The 18,973-nt window shown below is 37.2% G+C and overlaps 2 protein-coding genes across 8 annotated transcripts; both read right to left on the reverse strand.

The window, feature by feature from the left end:
- Positions 1-3,076: 3,076 nt before the first annotated feature.
- Positions 3,077-5,153, reverse strand: LOC140762928 (patatin-like protein 3). Its single transcript, XM_073100915.1, has 3 exons — positions 4,074-5,153; positions 3,716-3,778; positions 3,077-3,616 (listed from the first exon to the last, which is right to left on the reverse strand). Exons 1-3 carry the CDS (start codon positions 5,010-5,012, stop codon positions 3,251-3,253), a joined length of 1,368 nt encoding a protein of 455 aa, XP_072957016.1. The 5' UTR covers positions 5,013-5,153; the 3' UTR covers positions 3,077-3,250.
- A 7,647-nt stretch (positions 5,154-12,800) lies between these two features.
- Positions 12,801-18,823, reverse strand: LOC140763838 (protein ARV 2-like). 7 transcript variants are annotated; one of them, XR_012104906.1, is made up of 13 exons: positions 18,591-18,823; positions 18,466-18,513; positions 18,012-18,101; positions 17,869-17,914; positions 17,698-17,780; positions 17,510-17,604; positions 17,283-17,349; positions 17,120-17,195; positions 15,387-15,485; positions 14,603-14,709; positions 14,239-14,302; positions 13,663-13,777; positions 12,801-13,208 (listed from the first exon to the last, which is right to left on the reverse strand). XR_012104906.1 is itself a non-coding variant. In XM_073102203.1 (10 exons), the coding sequence occupies exons 1-10, from the start codon at positions 18,720-18,722 to the stop codon at positions 14,298-14,300; spliced, it is 741 nt and encodes a 246-aa protein (XP_072958304.1). In that variant the 5' UTR covers positions 18,723-18,820; the 3' UTR covers positions 14,032-14,297. The 7 variants fall into 7 exon arrangements, 1 of the variants encoding a protein (XP_072958304.1); XR_012104905.1 differs by having other exon boundaries at positions 12,802-13,208; positions 13,663-13,770; XR_012104909.1 differs by lacking the exon at positions 14,603-14,709 and having other exon boundaries at positions 12,811-13,208; positions 13,663-13,769; positions 14,242-14,302; positions 18,591-18,821.
- Between the last annotated feature and the right edge of the window lie 150 nt (positions 18,824-18,973).

Raw genomic sequence — 18,973 nt, forward strand, 5'->3', positions numbered from 1 at the left:
GTACTAGATGATCAAAAAGTGGTGGTCACTTTTTCTTACCTCTGCCTCAACTTTTTCTTTGCAAGATTCAATTTTGAAACATGCTTTAATTGAGATTGATAGATAGAAAGATAGCTGCTAGATACTGTTGAGATGGATGCATGGTCCACTATATATTAACTATTACTTCTTCCATGGAAGAAGGACCATCAAAAGCAAAGCTAAATCCCCCAACCACCCATTGATGAGCCGTGCCCTTTAATTCAAACAAAATAATAGAAGAAGAGTATGCATGCAAAAAAAAAAAAAGATCTCTCCTTTTCTTCTAGTCAAAAGAGAAGCTACAAAGATTGAATGTAGTTAGGGAACACAATAATGCTAGCTGCTAGCAATGTTCAAAACTCAAACTCCAAACCGCCAATAGTAATTTAAATCAATTGTGGCAAGAAGAAGAACTCTCTGCAACTTTGCATCTTATTTTGATCTTGTTTCTTTCTTTTTAAGAAAATTCCCTCCAATTTCACCATACCATTCTAATCCCAATCCCCACCATAGTGGGCCAAAACAATGAGCAAGAATGGAGATGTTATTAAATTGCACTAGAAAGCCTTAATTCTTACACAAGATATTAACATGGTCCCCATAAGCTCACAAATTAAAGAGATAAGTGCTCATCCACTCCTTGGAATTCTCCATTCAATAGACTTTATTGTGTTGTTGTTGTTACCTCCATCATGGAAAGTTAACTTCATCTATCCATGATCCATTCTAGGCTTTACTTGTGATCTCCACTTAGTATATATTTCCAAGAAAGTGGGAGTAGCCTTGATTACAATTCACCAGCACTAACGAAGCAAGAAGATGGACTATGAGACCTTTAATTACCATTTTGACTTTAGATGCCCATGACTACTAACTTAATCTCTATCCATAATTAGTTCTTCATTCCATTAATTATGATGCCTCACAAACCATGCAAGTTGATCATCCATTAGCATAATGTACTTGAGGAATCATGCCAATTACCAATGCTAGCTAATGAATTGCATCTAATCATGACTTTGATCTTTTTCTTCTTCTTGAAGGGATATATATATATATATACACACACACACTTAGTGCAAGCAAGTAAAATCAAGGAGAAGTTGGATCTTATCTTGGGTCCATGTGATTTTTGGAATTATATTCATGGGTCTTATCTTATTCGAGCACCTAGCTAAGTTTGTTGGTATGTTTCAATAGTCACTTGAAAGCATCTAATCTAGGGTTGGACCTCATGCAAAGGTAATATAAGGTTATAGACATCTAATCTAGTGTAACAAAAAGTATAAGAAATAATAGTACTTTGCTCATCTATGTCTAAGGGGAAATTATGATACTTAGTCACCAAGTTTCACTCGAAATGTCCTGCTCTACAAGCATATGTGGCCATGCATTCGAATATAGATAATTTCAAATGATTATACGTACATATATTTATATATTATTTCAAGGATTATTAATCATACATATTTTGTAGATCATAAGGGTTTAAGAGATAAGACAAAAAAAGATTAAGAGAGTAATGATGCACGTGTAACCACTTAAATTAGTTGTAATATTACAGTTAAAATCCAATGGCAAATGAGAACAAAATGATGAGCTGTTACTTAGCTAATGTAAACTGTTAAGACTAATTAATATGATTAATTAGCTTGACCCTCTTTCCAGGAGGTTACCTTCTTGTCTCCGAACCCTATCCCTAGGAACATAGATTCGCCTTCCTCGTTATTTTTTAATATTATTATGCACGTGCTGCCTTTGGATTGGAGAATCCGTGGAACGTAGTAACCGGAAAGATTCCTCCAACCCTCTGGCGCCTAAGTAGGCGCGTGGAGGAAACCGGTGCGACCCAGGGTGGATATGATCCGATCCAGAACATGGTTCAATGGGGGGTGAGGAGACTAAGAGAAATAGATTTTTGAGTTACCCCTGGATCTGCTGCACCATGTAAGGGTGTGAGGTAGAAAGAAATACACAGCTCATGCAAAGCTGGACATATAAATGGGTGAGCCACCATTGGATTCGTAGCTTCTTCTACTTCTACTTCCTTACTTATCCTAGAGAGCACCCACTTATGCACCCATCTTATGCTATTTTATTTTTTACTTTTTTTTTTAAAAAATAATAATAATTTCGCCGGTCAGTTATTATCTTGATAAATATTCTACATTAGTTACACTTGACTTAATTATCTATATTTTTCAAAATTTATGAAAATAGATTAAAATAGTGAATTATTGATGGAGAAAGAAAGCGAATCATTAATAGTGATGATAGTTAAGTTTTAAATAGTTAGATTATCTGTTGACCGAAAAACTTAATTATTATTAGATGATAAAAGCAATCATGAGGACACAGATATTTGTGCAATAAGTTTTGAAAGTTATTTTAAACTCTGTGAAAAAGGGGAAAAAGAAAAGAAAAAAAAAAAAGGGGGAGAAATCTCAAAAGAGATGGATCGGAGTGGGTGAGTGTGGGAGTCGGTGTGATCAGAGAGAGGGCAGAGAGGGCCAGGGTGAAAAAAAAGGGACGAGTTAGGCACTAACCGGGTCCGTAACGGAGTGGCGATGGGGCCTCGGTTCACGTTTCCACGTACCGCTAATCACGCCAGAAATGGTCGGAGGTGGGACCCAGCAAATGAGAGTCGACGTGGCAGTATCAGGACTGGACGATGTTTTAGCTGCCCGAGGTGTATCTCAGAATCTGACGCCGTCCCCCACTCACTTGTATCGTATCAAACACCAACTCAAACTCCAACTCCAACTCCAACTCCAACGCCTTATAACTCATTCTTATATACATCTTTTTATTGGTTTTTTTTTAAAAAAAAATTTGATCTAACAATTTAAGAGAGTCAACCTGTCACGATGATAAAATGAATGATTTATATAAATAGATAATAATTTATAAAGTTTAAGTATAATTATCCCATATTTTAGATTGGTAAGTTTGGTCAAGTTCCAATATGAAACAATCTCATTACAGCAAGACTGGCACTCATAGCTAGGAGACAATATCTTTTGTTGCCAAAAGGACCAACTAGTAGTTCACCTGGTCACATGTAGATATCTCTCTATTAACTGGATAGTTCAATACTGGCAAATTGAAGGGGGGGGAATCTAAGAATCATACAATAATCACGATTCTGCTAATTTACATGTACAAAAATCAGCTACTTCCTCACTCAATCATACACGCTCATTTTAGTAAATAATCATTCCTCTGTTTCTCATAACATTGCGGTGAGCACTCGACAGGCTAACGCAGAGTGAGACGGCGACGGAGAGGTAGTCACCGTCGTGGATGAAGTGACCGTGGTGGTGACGGTGGAAGTGGTCGCCGACGACAACCTGGGTGTCATCGCATGTTTTATTATAACCATTGGAAGAGGGCTTGTCTTTCGTCGTTCATGCTCGGTCATCAGCTCATGCGCAAACCATTCTAATTTCTCGCCATTGGTTTGCTCCGCTAACTTCTTCCCTCGAAAAAGGATCGATTCCACGTTCCTTTGCAATAGCATCTCCTCTGCTACCTTCACGACCTTTTTCTTGTCCTCCTTCCATAAATTGCGGCCTCCGAAGACGGACAAATTACCCTATGTAATTTTTAATTACTGAGTTAATAATTATAACGGTATCTTAGTAATCTTCTATAATTCAAGAGTAAAGTTCTCTCATTGGCCTCCAATGGGTACCTGAATCCGGAGATAGTTGCTTGTCCTGTTATGTCCGAATGCCATTGCCACCGCTTGATCCACCTGATTATTGTCAACAAAGCAACCTCAGTTATTTATTTTAGCCGAACAATTAGAATAAATTATAGGTGGTCACTTGGGGGTTAAAAAAAAAAGTAAACTCTAAAATAATTTTTTTTGTGTGTTAAAAAAAAAATTAAAAAAAAAAACCCTCATGAATGTCGACGAAGTCGACATTTTTGTCGGTTTGCTCGGAGCAATAAATGCAGCAAAATTTACTGATAAAATCCGGGAAAAAATAAGAGAGAGACGAAGGTCGGAAACAGCTGGCGCGAAAATTAAAGCACGGGTCCCGTACCATATCGGCGGCGCCCTCCGCTGCGATCCTCGCGATCTCTGCCGCCGACGGAGTCGATCCGTGGGAAACGCCGTGCACGGCCTCGCCGGCTCCGATGGAGACGACAAGGAGGTCCTCGACCCCGGCGGCGAGCGGGAACTCGTGCTTGTTGTTGAGGACGTGCGTGATGGCTGCAGCCGTGGGGTTCCCCAGCGCAACCCCGCCGCCCACGGCGGCGATCCTCCTCTTCCCGTCCACCGACCTCATCTCCACCGCCTCCTCACCTCCCGCGCACGTGGCGGTGCACACCTCCCTCATGAGGAAGTCGAACCCCTCGCTCTCCACCGCATCCGCCCTGGAGAAGAGGAACAATCCTCTCGTGGAGAGATCGTAGCATGGGATAAGCACCGGCTTCAACATATCTCTCAACGTCATTTCGCCGAACACCTTGTGGTACACACCACCCGATCGCCGGAAAAGCCACCTCCGGCCGCCGGACCACCGTTTACGGTGGATGTTCCCGGCGAGAAACGCCATTGCCTCCTCGGCGGAGAAGAGGGGGCGCCCTTGGGGACCTCGCGCAAACAGCATGGCGGCCAAAACCCCTCCGGCGCCGGATCCGGCGGCGACGTCAAAGAAGTCGGCGATCCGCGAGGCAGGGTCGCCGGAGCGCATGCGGAGGGAGCATTCGAGCCGGACCAGGGCGGCGGCAGCGATAAGGCTGTCGGCGGCGCGGCCACCGCCGTCGATGGAGAGGACGCGGACCCGACCGCCGGAGGCGGCGGCGGCGGACCTCGCCGGTGTCTTGGGAGGTGTGTTGGGAAGGGATCCGGCAGAGAGGAAGAGCTTGGGGTCATCGTACCCGAAGAGGAACTTGCTCTCGAGGATGGAGAAGATCTCGTAGCTGAGCTTGTCGACGTCGAATGCTGGCTCCATTACTAGGGATTTGGGTGATGCCATTGAGATGTTTGAGGAAACTACTAAATCTTAGGCGGAAATCAAGAAATGGGGGAAAGAGAGAGGAGGGAGAGAGAGAGAGAGCGATGAGGTCGTGGAAGAGCTCCCCAGCTGGTTTAAATAGAGTAAAGGACGAGCCGTGCTTGTTGCTCGCTTAGTGCAAACCCAAAGTGAAGCCACATTAGAGTTTTTGCATTTACAGCCCCACAAAAGTCTAGTATTTGAAACATATATCAAATTGGAAAATTTTGCCAACTAAGAAGCTATTTAACTTCAGAAAGTACAGGGGAGTAAAATTTAAATGCGTTCGAATATTAGAGTTCCTAATGGACGATAATACCCTCATCGTATACGGATTGGATCCAATCCCCATACCCAACCGACGGCTCAGATCAAAAGGGAGGATGGCCACGGAAGGTGGTACGAAGTGTCCTTCGGATCGGTAACTAACTCGTGGGGTGGTGGGGCGCCATGGAACGCCGACGAGATCTTTCGGCGAGGAATCGGCGAGGAATTGGATCGACTGGCGAAGGCGCACGTGTGGCAATAAGCCCAGGGGGAAGAGTGGATCGAATCCACCGACGGGCTAAGTCTAACCATGGTTAAAGGAGGGGGACATGGAGATCACACGGCGGAGATTGGGCATCAGAGATATGTCGGACGAGAACCATACATAGATCCAACACGTGTATCCTTGACACCTCATCGCTTCACAGTATGCTTCCACGTACCAGTGTTTCTGATAACCCTACAACAAAATGACAAAACTAAAAATAAATACATAACTAAATATTATTTCACTTTATTTTCTCCAGATATTTAAATAAATATATATATATATATAAGTCGCAGTAAATAATCGCATGGTCATATGCGAACATTTCACGTGTTAAATCACATGTCAGTTTGTAGTGTTGCTTTCTCATAAATATATTTATTATTATGATATTTATTCGCCGTTAATTATAAGCATTTGAGGAGGAGAAAACGATGTACATTTTCTCGCTCTTAATTGTTTTTTAAAATATTGGTAATATTAAATATTAAATATTCCCTTTCCATGATGTAGAATTTTAGATTTCAAGTTGGTTAGGAGACAAGACGCAAAGTATATATATATAAAAAAATACAAGCGTTTAGTTCTTTTTGTACGGTACGTCGTTGCTCTTTAAATTCACAATTAGTCTCCATGATTAAGCGATTTAATTATGTAAAGGTCTTCGTTAGGCAGCATTAGGGCACTGTCTTAATGGTGGTCGTCTTGGGGAATAATCGTGTGATTAGGGATAGGGCCATGAGAATTAATTAGAGTTTAGGAAGGCTCTTAGTGCCCGAATCGTGTCTACGTTTGTTGGAGGGATGAAGGGTAGATGCGAAACAAAAGTATATCACCAAATAATAATAATAATAATAATAATAACAACAACAACAAGCATTCGAGCTACGGTGGGGATGGATGAACAACTTTATTCGCTCTTTTTAATATCCACCATTCTTTTGGCAGTGTATGCGGGCATGCGTTTGTTATTTTATTCCAGTGGATAATTGTAGACAATTAATTACCTACAATTTTGTTGTGCTGACACGTGGCACATTTGACATTGGAGAGCCCATTCTTTTACGCTAAGGTTGATGAAGAGCACTATAAGAACGATAATAAAGAAACACATTGAGAGCTTTGGATAGCTCGGTGGAATGAGCTTTTGTAGTCTAAGTTTTATTTTAATACAAAAGATTATTAGTTTTGTAAGTCCATGGCAATCGGGTCGGGTTAGTGATACCGGTCGGATTAGGGTTGGAATAAAGTAATGCAAACATGAATACGATTCGTATATTAAAGATATCAAAATTTCTAAATAGAAACACGGTCTATTTATTAAACGAATTATATGGGTTATAAATGAGTTTATTGGGAGATATAAAATATTTTAAATTTATATAAATTAAGAATGGATTATTTTTTTTCATATTATAAATGAGATATTTATGTAATAAGTGTGTTATTCGGATCATAATTGAGTTATGGTGTTACAAATATATTACTATGTCGTAAATGGTTTGGCGGGTTAGATAATAAATAAAATTGAATGAGATGAAGTAATAAATATGAATATGACTAGCTTAATAATTAGCTTAGGTGGGTCAACTCATCTATAACATGAATATGATTATATTAAATTTAGACCTATTTAAAGTCTTTAGGTTAGATGGGTCAGAAATTGCCACCTTACATGTAAATCTTAATTGTAACACACTTTTTTTTTTCTTGATAGATCATGAGTTAATAAGTTAATCATAAGCTAGACAACCAAAAATAACCCTCTCTAATATATAAATTACACAATTGTGCTAATTTCTATCAAAAAAACATACTACTACGAGTCTAATCATACATATAATACTCTGAAGAAAAAAAATTATATAAATCCTTAGGTATGCTATGATATCAATTGAAATATATAATAAATATCCTAGGAGGTTAGATTTATCACACGCTGTCAATAATAATATAAGTAAAATAAGACATCAAAATGAGACAATTACAAAACACAAAACTTTTATGTAAAAAAATCCCAAATCGGCTTAAAAATTGTGGATTCAAACTTAGATCTAAATTATTAACTAAAATTTGTAGCAGTTAACAAGAAATTTACAAATCACCTACTGATTCTCACGACTCAATCTGTACCAAATTTGCTCATTAGACACCATGACACATTGCTTTCTGTGATAGCTTTCTAAATTTTAGTGACCCTCGAAGTTATTCATTTCGTCTTAATGACTCCCGAAACATAGTTTTTCTAGATCTGATGTAGATGCACTGAAATGAGAATGATTCAACACGTTATGTCTAAAGCAGAGAAGTGATCTCTAATGGTTTCTAAAAGATGATCTCAATATAATTGTATATTACTTTTCTAATAGATGATTTATATAGTTGATACTACAACCGGGGGTTAGATTAAACCTCTTCATATACCTTTTAGAAATAAAATAACTACCTCTTAGAGATAAAATAAATATTTTTTAGATATAAGATAAGTATATCTTTTAGAACGACTATACGGTGGTAGTTCCTGTGCTCTTGAGTGTTTTTTAATACTACTTCAACATTCATAATACTATTTGAGTACTTCAATGATATTTTGACTTTAAAATCAATCTTCTATTTTAATATTCTTTAGAAAATATTTCATAATTTGTTATAACTTATGCATATGCTCATACATAAAATTTAGACATATAACACAAATATAAATTATATTTTAAAGTATAATATGTTAATTATATAAGTATAAATAAAATCTAACATATACTAATGAAAAATTCATTAAATATCAACTCTAATATTCTCAGGGAGAAATATAATCCATTATCTCTATCATTGGCTGAAAGGACTAGAAAGCACCGGCCTATAATGTGGAGCTCTCAATTAAGCATTCCTATGATCATAATATTTCTCCAAAGAAGACATACAAGAAGGTGAAACATCCTTAATGTGTCATGTGTCTCTCTTATAAGGTTGTCCTCATGTAAGACTGAAAGAACTAATAATATACAAATCATCACTAGATAAAAAGAAGTAACAAAAATAACAGAAGAAGCCCGATATTATAACAAGTCTATCAATATTACAAAAGCAAATAGAGCCTTGAACAAAAGAGTACATACTAAAAAATAATAAGTTACAACAGGGAGAAGTATATGCTTTTTATCATCACTACAAAAAAGTAATAAAAGATGCCTAATGTCTCACTAAGTGAATTGCTATAAAAACTCATGCCATGACTACAATTATTCTACATCATACATCATATATGAATGAGCAAATATTTGGAAAGTGACACCATCTCTAGTATGATAACATATAAAGAAATTTCACGGCACCACAAGATTTACATATATACACATAATATGATAAGTATATGAATACATAAATATCATGTACGATATAATGTATATACTTAATTATATTGCTTAGCATGGTTCGAGTTCCGCACAAGCTAACTCTCTCGATGTCCATGTCTCCACGCATCACTCCCAACATTAGGTTTGTCGATTGTCATTCGCACTCACGCAAAATAGTCGCTCTCAGAAGAAAGGGTAGACCCTAGAGGTTGAATAATTTACCTATCACCAAGTGAAAAGAGACTAATATTAGCCACAACAATGACTGCATCCAACTCCTTGGCAACTAGGGAAGGACAACGCCACTCAAGCCCAACCCTCCATTTACTCTCCACGGGAGGAGTCCCCGGCCACCAGTGTGGTTCGAGAACAAGCCGAGCCTTCAAATGACAACATGTGAGGGTGAAGGAAGGTGCACGGAAGGAGATTCATCCCCAATTTGGCATGAGGCCATTGGGGAATGTTTCCCAATATCACAATAGGGTTGCGGCCTTGCGTAAAGAAGTCGGTCATGACGACGAGTGGGGAAAGACTCTATAGGTTGATCTCGTCATATGTAAACCACCCAAATAATGTTATGATCCTATCACATAGGTCAAGTTGAGTCAAATTAATTAGTTAATTTTATTTTATCCTTTTGAATTTTAAATAAATAGGATAATCCATATGCGGATCTGATTCCTAGAACTCTACTCCTATAAATAGGAGTAGTCATAGTTGATTATCATCATTAAATGATAGTGAATTTAACCATATTATTCTTTTCACCTTTATCTTTTCATATAGCCGTTAGATCGTCATTATATTTCTAGGAGTAGATTATAACTGCAAAAGTCTTGCGATCTTTCAAGCCCTAACCACCATTTTTCTCTAATAGTCACCCTATCTTACGATCGTCCACCACTACCCTGGGTCATCCACCACCCTCCAACTATCATCGTAACTTCAAATATTTATTATTTTACCCTTATTCTAACATTCCTCAATTCTTCTTTTTTTTACTTTTCATCCCGACATTAGTTTCACATGAAACTAAAGCCATTGGAATTCCAACTCAAGAATTTACTACCACTTAAATTTTTATAATTTTATCATATTTAAATCGATCAAAATCTGATTCATAACAAATAAGGAAAGAAACGATTGGTGGTCATTGACCGGTCAATTTCGACCAGTTTTCATCAAGAATGGCATGGCATCTAATACTTACTCTATAGATAAATTAACATAATGAATTAGGTATGTATTGAAGTATGTCATGCAAAACATGTGTTGTGTCCAATTGCACTGAAGTAGATGGACGGTGGAATAGAATTGCAACTTCAAGCAATTAGCTATATGATATATTCCACTTGTAGACACACATGATAAGTCCAATCTTGGTGAAATATACATTCACATGATAAAATTATATTGGATGATTTGTATGGAAAATTATATTGGATGATTGGATTTAAGAGGGTAGGCTCACTTTTACTTTTCTCTACTTGGTCAATTTTTTTTTACTATTTTCTTTAAATATTAACCCAATATTCTAATTTTATTAAAAAAATATTCTTTCTCCTCCTTCGGATAAAAAAAATAATATCTATAATTTTTTAAAAATATAAATGATAAATAAAATTTGTGAATTATGATATCATCCATGGGTTATAATTGTAATACATTGTCAATAATATATTATGTTGTGAATTAATGTAATATGAAGTGACAAAAAGAAAAGATGAAAGAGGAAGGAAGAAGGAGAATAGTGTCTTTTATTGACTTTTGGTTGGAGTATGAAGAAAGAAGATTTTTTTAATATTATTATAGAATAAAAGCATATTTAATCAGGTGTAAAATGCATTTGATACAACAATGAAAACGGCTTATCATGCAAAAAAAAAAAGTTAAAAGTGAACATCATGCTAATTTCAAAAGAAAATTAATGAGTTTTTCATGCAAATCATCCAACTGTGGTATTTTTTTTAATAGTTTATATATTTATATACCTCTCAATAATTGATATTTATTTGTATATTCCTCAAAACTCTTTCCTTTCCTCTTTTACATAGATACCCATCAAATTTAAATAACAATTAAAATTTATAAAAGTGATACATTCTATGAGGGTAATAAGTAATTTCACATTTCCATGATTTAATTATAATAAAGTCCTGCCGACATTTCTTTGTGAGAAAGGGAAAAAGTACGTACGGTTTGACCACGGTCGTTCATGCAACTCTTAACAGTTACTGCATCACCTCATTGAAGGACAACTTTGTACTCTCTCTCTCTCCTCATGATATACCTTCTCTCGCACTCATTTAAGTGTCGTTTTGCAAGGTGGGACTGGAGTCCTTCAATGAAGTGATGCAATTATCCCTTTATTCCAAAGGAAAATAATAATTAATGGACAACTAATGTAATGGAAGTAAATGTTTTTGTAGTCTAGATTTGTTGTGCTATTTTTTCTTTAATAAATTATAAGCTCATAATTAAGACATATATAGGTTATACGAACTCATGATAAGGATCAGAGGGACTAGAGTGGTGGGTTTAATATATCCCAAATTTTAATCATAAGCTACCAAAGTACACAATTTCATGCAGAAATGCATGCCTTGTAAATCCTACATAGTATTGCTTTGAGCGTTTATAGCTATAACACCCAATAAATGGCTTGGTGTGTGAGTAAATGGACCGGTGGGACTTCCTTCTAAAGATGAGTAGGTTGCTATGTCAAATCCTTTCAACAAACTTTAGATGGAAATCTTTGTTCTTGGCGACGTCCAGCTTGCACGGCCGTCCATCGTCGATCGTCGGTAAAAAGCTCGTTGTCGCCGTACGGTGGTTTGGGTTGGTGCAAATTATTGCTAAGTACTTCCATCTCCAAAGACCTCAAAAGGTTGCTCACTTGATTCCCCCCTTGCTAGTGAAGCGAAAAGAAAGAAAAAAGAACTAGGGCTCAACTTCTTTTGACCTTTTTATTAGTTTGTTCCAATACCTTTGTTATATAAACACCCTTACTTTTAGAACATTTTATATAATTGCCCCCATAAAATTGACTAAACTATTCTTCTTTCTCAAGGATTAGAGCACTCCAAAATTTATAACCATTAGATCTTGAATCAGATGGATTTTAAACTCAAAATTCATTTTAAGCCAACCCTAAGTGAGCCTACGTGTAAACGTATAGTATATATATTTAGTTCAATTAAAATATTCAAGTTTCGTCTAGTGAGCTATAATGGAGCAGATCAAGATAGGTACTTTGGTCGAGCTTGAATTTTTCTTAATTTCGAATCAGTTTCGAACAAGGCTGTTAAAGTTGACGTAGTAAAGTAACTTATACTTTTTTACTTCCAAGTACTAAAGTTGACATGGAAAAGATATTGGTGTCGTTTCAATAGTAAGCTATATCTCTCACTCTCTTTCTATCCATCAACACTTGTCTTGTTATAGCAGCCTTATGTCCCACATATCTCAAATTTGAAGGCCTCCATTAGGGCACTTTCCTAGAACAAGGATGATCGATCCAATTCAAAGAATCCTTCTTGGGGGGATTAGTGGATTACTCCCCTTGATGCACGGAGGAGTGAGAGAACTCAAAGGACATTTGTTAGGAGAAACATCTACATCAAATAACGGGGCGTTCAAAACTCCTTGAGAGGGAAAGATGAGATCCAGCTCTGTACTAGCTGGAAAAAGTCAGCTCATTTTTCTCTACGTTTTTCTCTACATTACGAGGTTTGAGAGAAAGGATTCCGGTGACTCAGAATATTCCGAACAATACTGATTTCTATGGAATACATGAGCCATCAAACGAGTTGAGGGAAAAAAAAAATGTCGATTTCTTTGTTTTCACCGTCAACAATTTGCTCTCAGGTTTTCTAGAGTGCTATCAGGTGGTGCTCCGATGACAAGAGCAGATCATTTTTGACAAAAAAAAAACTGTCAATTAGATGCCAAAACTAGCATGTAGTTTGATAGGTCACGAATTTCTTCCATAATTCTATGCAAAGTCTTAAAAAAAAAAATCCAAGTTCGTTGATCCATAACAAAAGAGATAATTCTTGATTATGGAGATGGAAACGAGCAATAGAGAAGATACCGACCGCAATGGTGGACCAAGCTCTAGTACAGCTGCTATCACAGTCAAATGTGCATAAACTGAATCATTGGTTATGGGAGCTTGCTGTGATGTTTGTGCTATGAATGAACGGTAGGAGAATGGTCAACCTTGTTTTTGATTAGACACCGACGAGCCAAAGTTTCAATGAGTAGGGCTGGATAAGGACCACCTAATACCTGCACACATAACATCAGTATCAGAAAAGGATGGGCTCAAAGATAGATTGAGTCTGGGACTGCTCAACATCAAGAACAAGAAAACCAAATAAGATAAACCAAAGTTAACATCAGTATATTGAATCAGGGGCTGCACACATAACATCAGTATCAGAAAAGGATAGGTTCAAAGATGCATGGAATCAGGGACTGCTCAACATCAAGAACAAGATAAGCTGAAAACACTTTCGGGAGCTTTAATTTTCTGGAGCACATCATTTTCGAGATTCAATCAGATCTTTGGTAGTCTGTGAAGAGCCTCTGATCTTTGGCAGGCCAAGATAAATTGAAAGAAGAACAGTTCAACATGATGATAAGAAAAACCAAACAAGATAAAAGAAAAAAACAGAAGACCTGTTAAAACCACAAAATTTAATGAAAAGCTCGAAAACACTTTCAGAAAGTTGCTGACAACCTGTTAAATTTGAGGAGTTAATGATCGGGAACACCTCCTTTTCCAGATTCTACATTAGATCTTTGGTAGTTTGTGAAAGGCTGCTGGTCCTTAGCCAACTAGATTTACCTGTTCACTTGAGTTCAGGAATAATGTTAGTACCTTGAACAAGAACACCAGAAATGTACTATCAAACAAATAATGATGTTGCAAATTGTATGACTTTTTGAAAATCATTCATAAAGGCCTTGGTTTATAGTCCTATTCTGGACATATAAAGGTCACCATCATTGGCAGATTGTTTTCCACTTCTGTATCGTTGCAATTTAAACTTCGAATTGGAGACAGCTACCAATTAAATTACATTCAGTCTATACATCTATTTCAATCTAGTAGTCATCCCAGTATTTCAATTTTACTTGATGTGGACCATGAAGGTTAGTACAATATGATAACATATGTTTAAGTTCATTGAATGAAAATTCTGTTCTCTGAAAAAATTGAGATACATATTTAACAGAAGAATGTGAAATAGATCAAAATTCATGAGGAATGATCAGCTAAGCTTTGGAGCAACACATGAAGATGGTCAAGAACCTTCCTCCTAGAAGTAATGACTTTTAACCATCTCGTGTGGATTTGACAATCCTTCCATCTTACCCTGCAATGCCAAAGATTGCTTGATTGTTAAACTTCATCTAAAACGGTGATATCTATCAATCAAACTGTTGAAAAGCAAAATCATCATTATAGCCCTAGTTTAAAAATAAGTTCCTCAACAAACACCATTTAAGCGTTCCAGCAGTAGAAGAATAAACCAGTTAAAGAAAAGTAATTTGGTGCACTGGTTGATCAGTCTGGAAACACATAGAATGTTTTTGCCTTCAAAGTTATAGAAGATTTGCGTCGAAAATAAATGATAGTTTACAGTTTAGAAACTATATGATGAATCCGTATATACCTTAGTCCCTGGATAACCCCTTTCTAAGTGAAGCTCTCCAGTTCAAATATTCATCTTCCCCTTCTTTAACTTCCTACCTTATCTCTCACTCCATCTTTGGTAACTTCCTATATCATGAACATAAATGTGAAGTTTAACAATTCCAGTGCCATAAATTTATAGGAGGGAAAAAGGTTCCTCTGGCATATATATAGTCCTCTTCTTTATAGTTTTACTATGTGGGAATGAGAGCTAGACATATTAAAAGTTAAAAACAGAAGTTGCTAACAAGATGCCAGAGCAAAATAAGTGAATATCTAACAAAAGTTCCTTGGAGGAAGTCACAAGAATGAAAGTAATCAAATAGTGGAGATATTGAAGTGAATAGGTTCACTCTTCCCACAATTAAAGATGAAGATATACAAAATAATACACTTCAAGTGTTCAAGGTCTAAATATGTAACTTCTTCCTGTTTTCAGTCATGAAGACTCAATAGTAGAGCTCCACAATTAATAGAACTCTTTGATCCATGAGCTCGCAAAATGGTTCTCTAGTTAATAATGCTCTTAACTATTGACTATGAGTTTGCAGAAGTTGGCAATAGTTGACGGACTCACAAACAGTGAGAATCCACTCCTCTTATTTATCCACAAGGAATGCTGGTGATTCAGTAGAGAATAGATAAATAACCCATCAATAAATCAGATTGAGCACATTAAAAAAAGGTGCTCTTGAGACTATACATGCTGAACATTATATATAGGATTCAAATTTAAGTAAGCTGTCGGTACATATAAGACTAACCGAATAATCGAGGTAGTACACAATGATCTGCTAAGAACTTTGTTGTATGTGCCATGAAGCACACTGCAATACACCGCGAAACCGACAGTTGTGTTATAACTGTGAACACAAGGAAAATGTTTAGTTCTCATGCACACTAGAGAATATATGAAATTATGAATACATGTGCATATATCCCGACATACACATTGTATGTGATTGAAAAGATGGAGTGTTAAGACATTATTATTTCTAAAGCATAATGCTTTAGCCTTCCTTAATCTAAATCAAAGGTTGGGTACTCTAACTGAACCACGCAAACGCGTGCAGACACATATGTGAATCTATATGATTGTATAGTAATAGTATAATGAAATGTATTGTAATTTAATAAATATATATATATATACACCTCAATTTCCTTTTCCAAACAATCCCTATAAAGAACTTTAAGAAGATGCTACAAATATGAATGAGCGTGATCTCAAAAAAGGAAAAAAGAAGTAATTAAGTTCACCCATGACCCATTAACAACCCTTGAATCCCTTGAATTTTTTGTTGCTAGTCCCTCTATTGCTTAATGTTGCTCGACTTTTACCAAAATTTCATAACTTAGCTTATAGAGAGTTGATTCACATTCCCTATTTAGAGAGTTAATCCAACATATTATCCTCAGCTGGTCCTATCTAGGGGTGTCAATGAGCCGAACTTGAGCAAGCAGGGCTAGCTTGGCTCGGCTCGAGCTCCCCCCCTCATCGGTTTGCTCAACCTCACTCTTTTGTCTAGAGATGAAACAATCCAACGATTGGATCAAGCTTTTTGAGACCACCGCCACTAGACCCTCGCTAAGGAGACCTCCTTCCCACTACCGACGGTGCAAAATCCTTTCGAAAAGCTTCTCACCTCGACTAGCTTTCGATTACACAGTGATGGTGAGAAATCCACCCTAGCTTCACAAGCCCCTTGCCACCTTCCCACAACCCCCCCCCCCCCCCCCCCAACTGACAGAAACGACTTAACTGTACCGTCGGCAAAGCTCAGAGATTCGGGCCAGACGCTAGTGTCTAGGACCCTAACGATTACGTCACGCGATGCAGACTCGACAGCCTGGATTGGAACAGAGGGGGGAGAGACCATGGGAGCTTGAAGATGCCTCATCACAGGAGACAATGAAGGAAAGGAGATCTCGCCGACAAAGTGACCGTGGGGTTGAGGACGGTGACGGACATATCATTGGCAAGGGCTCGGGGGAGGAGGGTTTCGGTGGTGACTAGTAAATATGGGTATCATGATGCACGGTGATTTTCGATGGTGAAGAGGGTTTAGCTAATGAGATTGGGAACTTTGGGGGAGATGAAGGTTGGCTTGGATTTTTTTTCTTTACTTATACATATCATACTAATTAGATTCAACGATTCTAAACATATATATATGAGCCAAGCTTGAGCGAGCCAGTGTTGGCTAAGCTCGGCTCGATAGTTTTTTTGAGCCTAATATCTCAGCTCAAGCCGAGCTCTTAACGAGTCGAGCCTCACAAGCCCATGGGCTTTTTTAACAACCCTAGTCCTGCCCTCAACGCTGACATATTGATTCATGTGCATAAAATATGAAACCAATTCCAACCTAGAAATATCTCATATATGTTTCCATGTTACATTCATTCTTGTACCGTCAGTCTTCTAATATACAAAGAAATTGTTTGATGCTACATCATAAACACTATACTACCAAGAGAAAAAGGACCAAGATTAAACCTCTCAAAGCAACTACATTTGAAGAGAAGACAAAAATATCGATGATGAAAATAACTGAAAGAGGAAACTCCCAAACCTGCAAGAGCAAGTTGAACAAATCATAAGTGGAAAGAGATAGAAGATCTTAATAAGTAATTTCTTTGCAATAACCAGGCAAGCTTACCATCATAGATATGAGAAACAACTTGAAGTAGCTCGAAATGAGGATGGCGAGAAAAACCTCTTTATACCTGAGTAATGAAAATATTCAGAGGAAAAGCTTGAGAATAAAATTCTTCCCAACAATACATCTTACTAATGATTAGAACTATCGTTGAAAGACAACTACTAAGAAAAAAAATTAAGAAACTATTAATAGAATAACGATACATAATAATAATAGCATATTACCTAGTGATATCAAATGATAGACTGAGTAAAAACTTTGACCCAAGAATTACAACAACAACAAACACGAGATTCCCTAACAATACATCCAGCAGTACCTGCAAAAACATTTATATAATTTCAGAAATGTAAAGCAGCTACCAAGGCAAAGGTTGCATGAACATGATTTTGTTCTCATTAAATTTCATCACCTTCAAGCAAGTCCAAATTGATGAAAAAGGGCTCCTTGATGAATCCCCATCATCTCTACAGCTCTTCAGGAAAGAAACCCTGCCTTAAACTGTTAAGGTTTTTCAGTAAATCAAAAGAAGTACGTATTTTTCTCATGAAAGCTAGATCATTAAGCACGACCTTGAGGATACATGCATCAAGAAGAAAATATATTAAGCTTGACCTTTGTAGTATTCCCTGCAAATTAAAAGAATTAACATATCTAAGGGAAGAAAATGTTGCTTTTATTATAACATTTGATTTCTTACATACGTAGGACGGCAGTAGTTTGTACCTTATTGTCAGAAGCATCTACATTCAGCATATTAAATAGCAAATGCCGATATGCCTTTGTCTTGTGCAGAATCAGATCGATCAAAATAATCTAGACCAACAAATTGCCGTTATTCAACAATATGCAATAAAAAACTCCCGGGGCAACTATTGGAGAGAATGGGAATTACATAAAGTTTGAAAATTCATCACAAAGCATGCTCTTTAGTATACTACCCAAGGGTTTATTAATGAAATGAAGTACAGAGGATTAAATTGCTAACTAAAGGCTGCGTAGTTATGAAACCAAACCTCAAGGCACTCACACAAAATGTAATCATTTCGTCACAATTCCTCAACCAGCACAAAATTTCAACTGGAACTCAACTCCCCAGCATGTAGACCAACTAAAAATTACTAATTCAAATGTATCCATCACAAAAGGTAGGGTTTCTTTCAGGTTTTAGTAAACGCACCATGAATTCGCACTCGATGTAGGAATCGGCAACAGCCTTGCAGTTATCCTGCAAGTAATAGGAAGGATTTGTAGCAAAGATTAACAGAATAAGCTGGGACAAGTGAGATCAAAAGTCTCTCTCACGCATTTCATCAAACGGATGTTGCCCGGAGAGTATTGGACGAAGAGCGTCTTCACTCGCCATCCGCAGTTGACACACCTCAGCTTTTCCTCCGCCGCCTTCTCGGCTGCTTCCGGATTCATGGACGTCGCCATGAGAATTCCTCAGAGAGTCGGAGTAGCAACGGAGGAAGGATAGATCTAAGGGTCGAACCACCTGTGAGCCGACCATACTTGGATGGTTTTCTTTTATATATAATTAGTTTGGGTTAATTCATTAAGGTTTAATCCCCCGTTTCTTTTTTCTTTTTTTCTAAAACAAAAGAGGATTTTAATAGAAAGTATTACTTAATTACCACAATTACAACCTAAGTACACCTATAGGCCATAATCCTGCCCGTTTAAGC

Source organism: Typha angustifolia, chromosome 7 (assembly GCF_048772165.1).
Source record: "Typha angustifolia cultivar Huaian chromosome 7, ASM4877216v1, whole genome shotgun sequence".
Classification (NCBI taxonomy): domain Eukaryota; kingdom Viridiplantae; phylum Streptophyta; class Magnoliopsida; order Poales; family Typhaceae; genus Typha; species Typha angustifolia.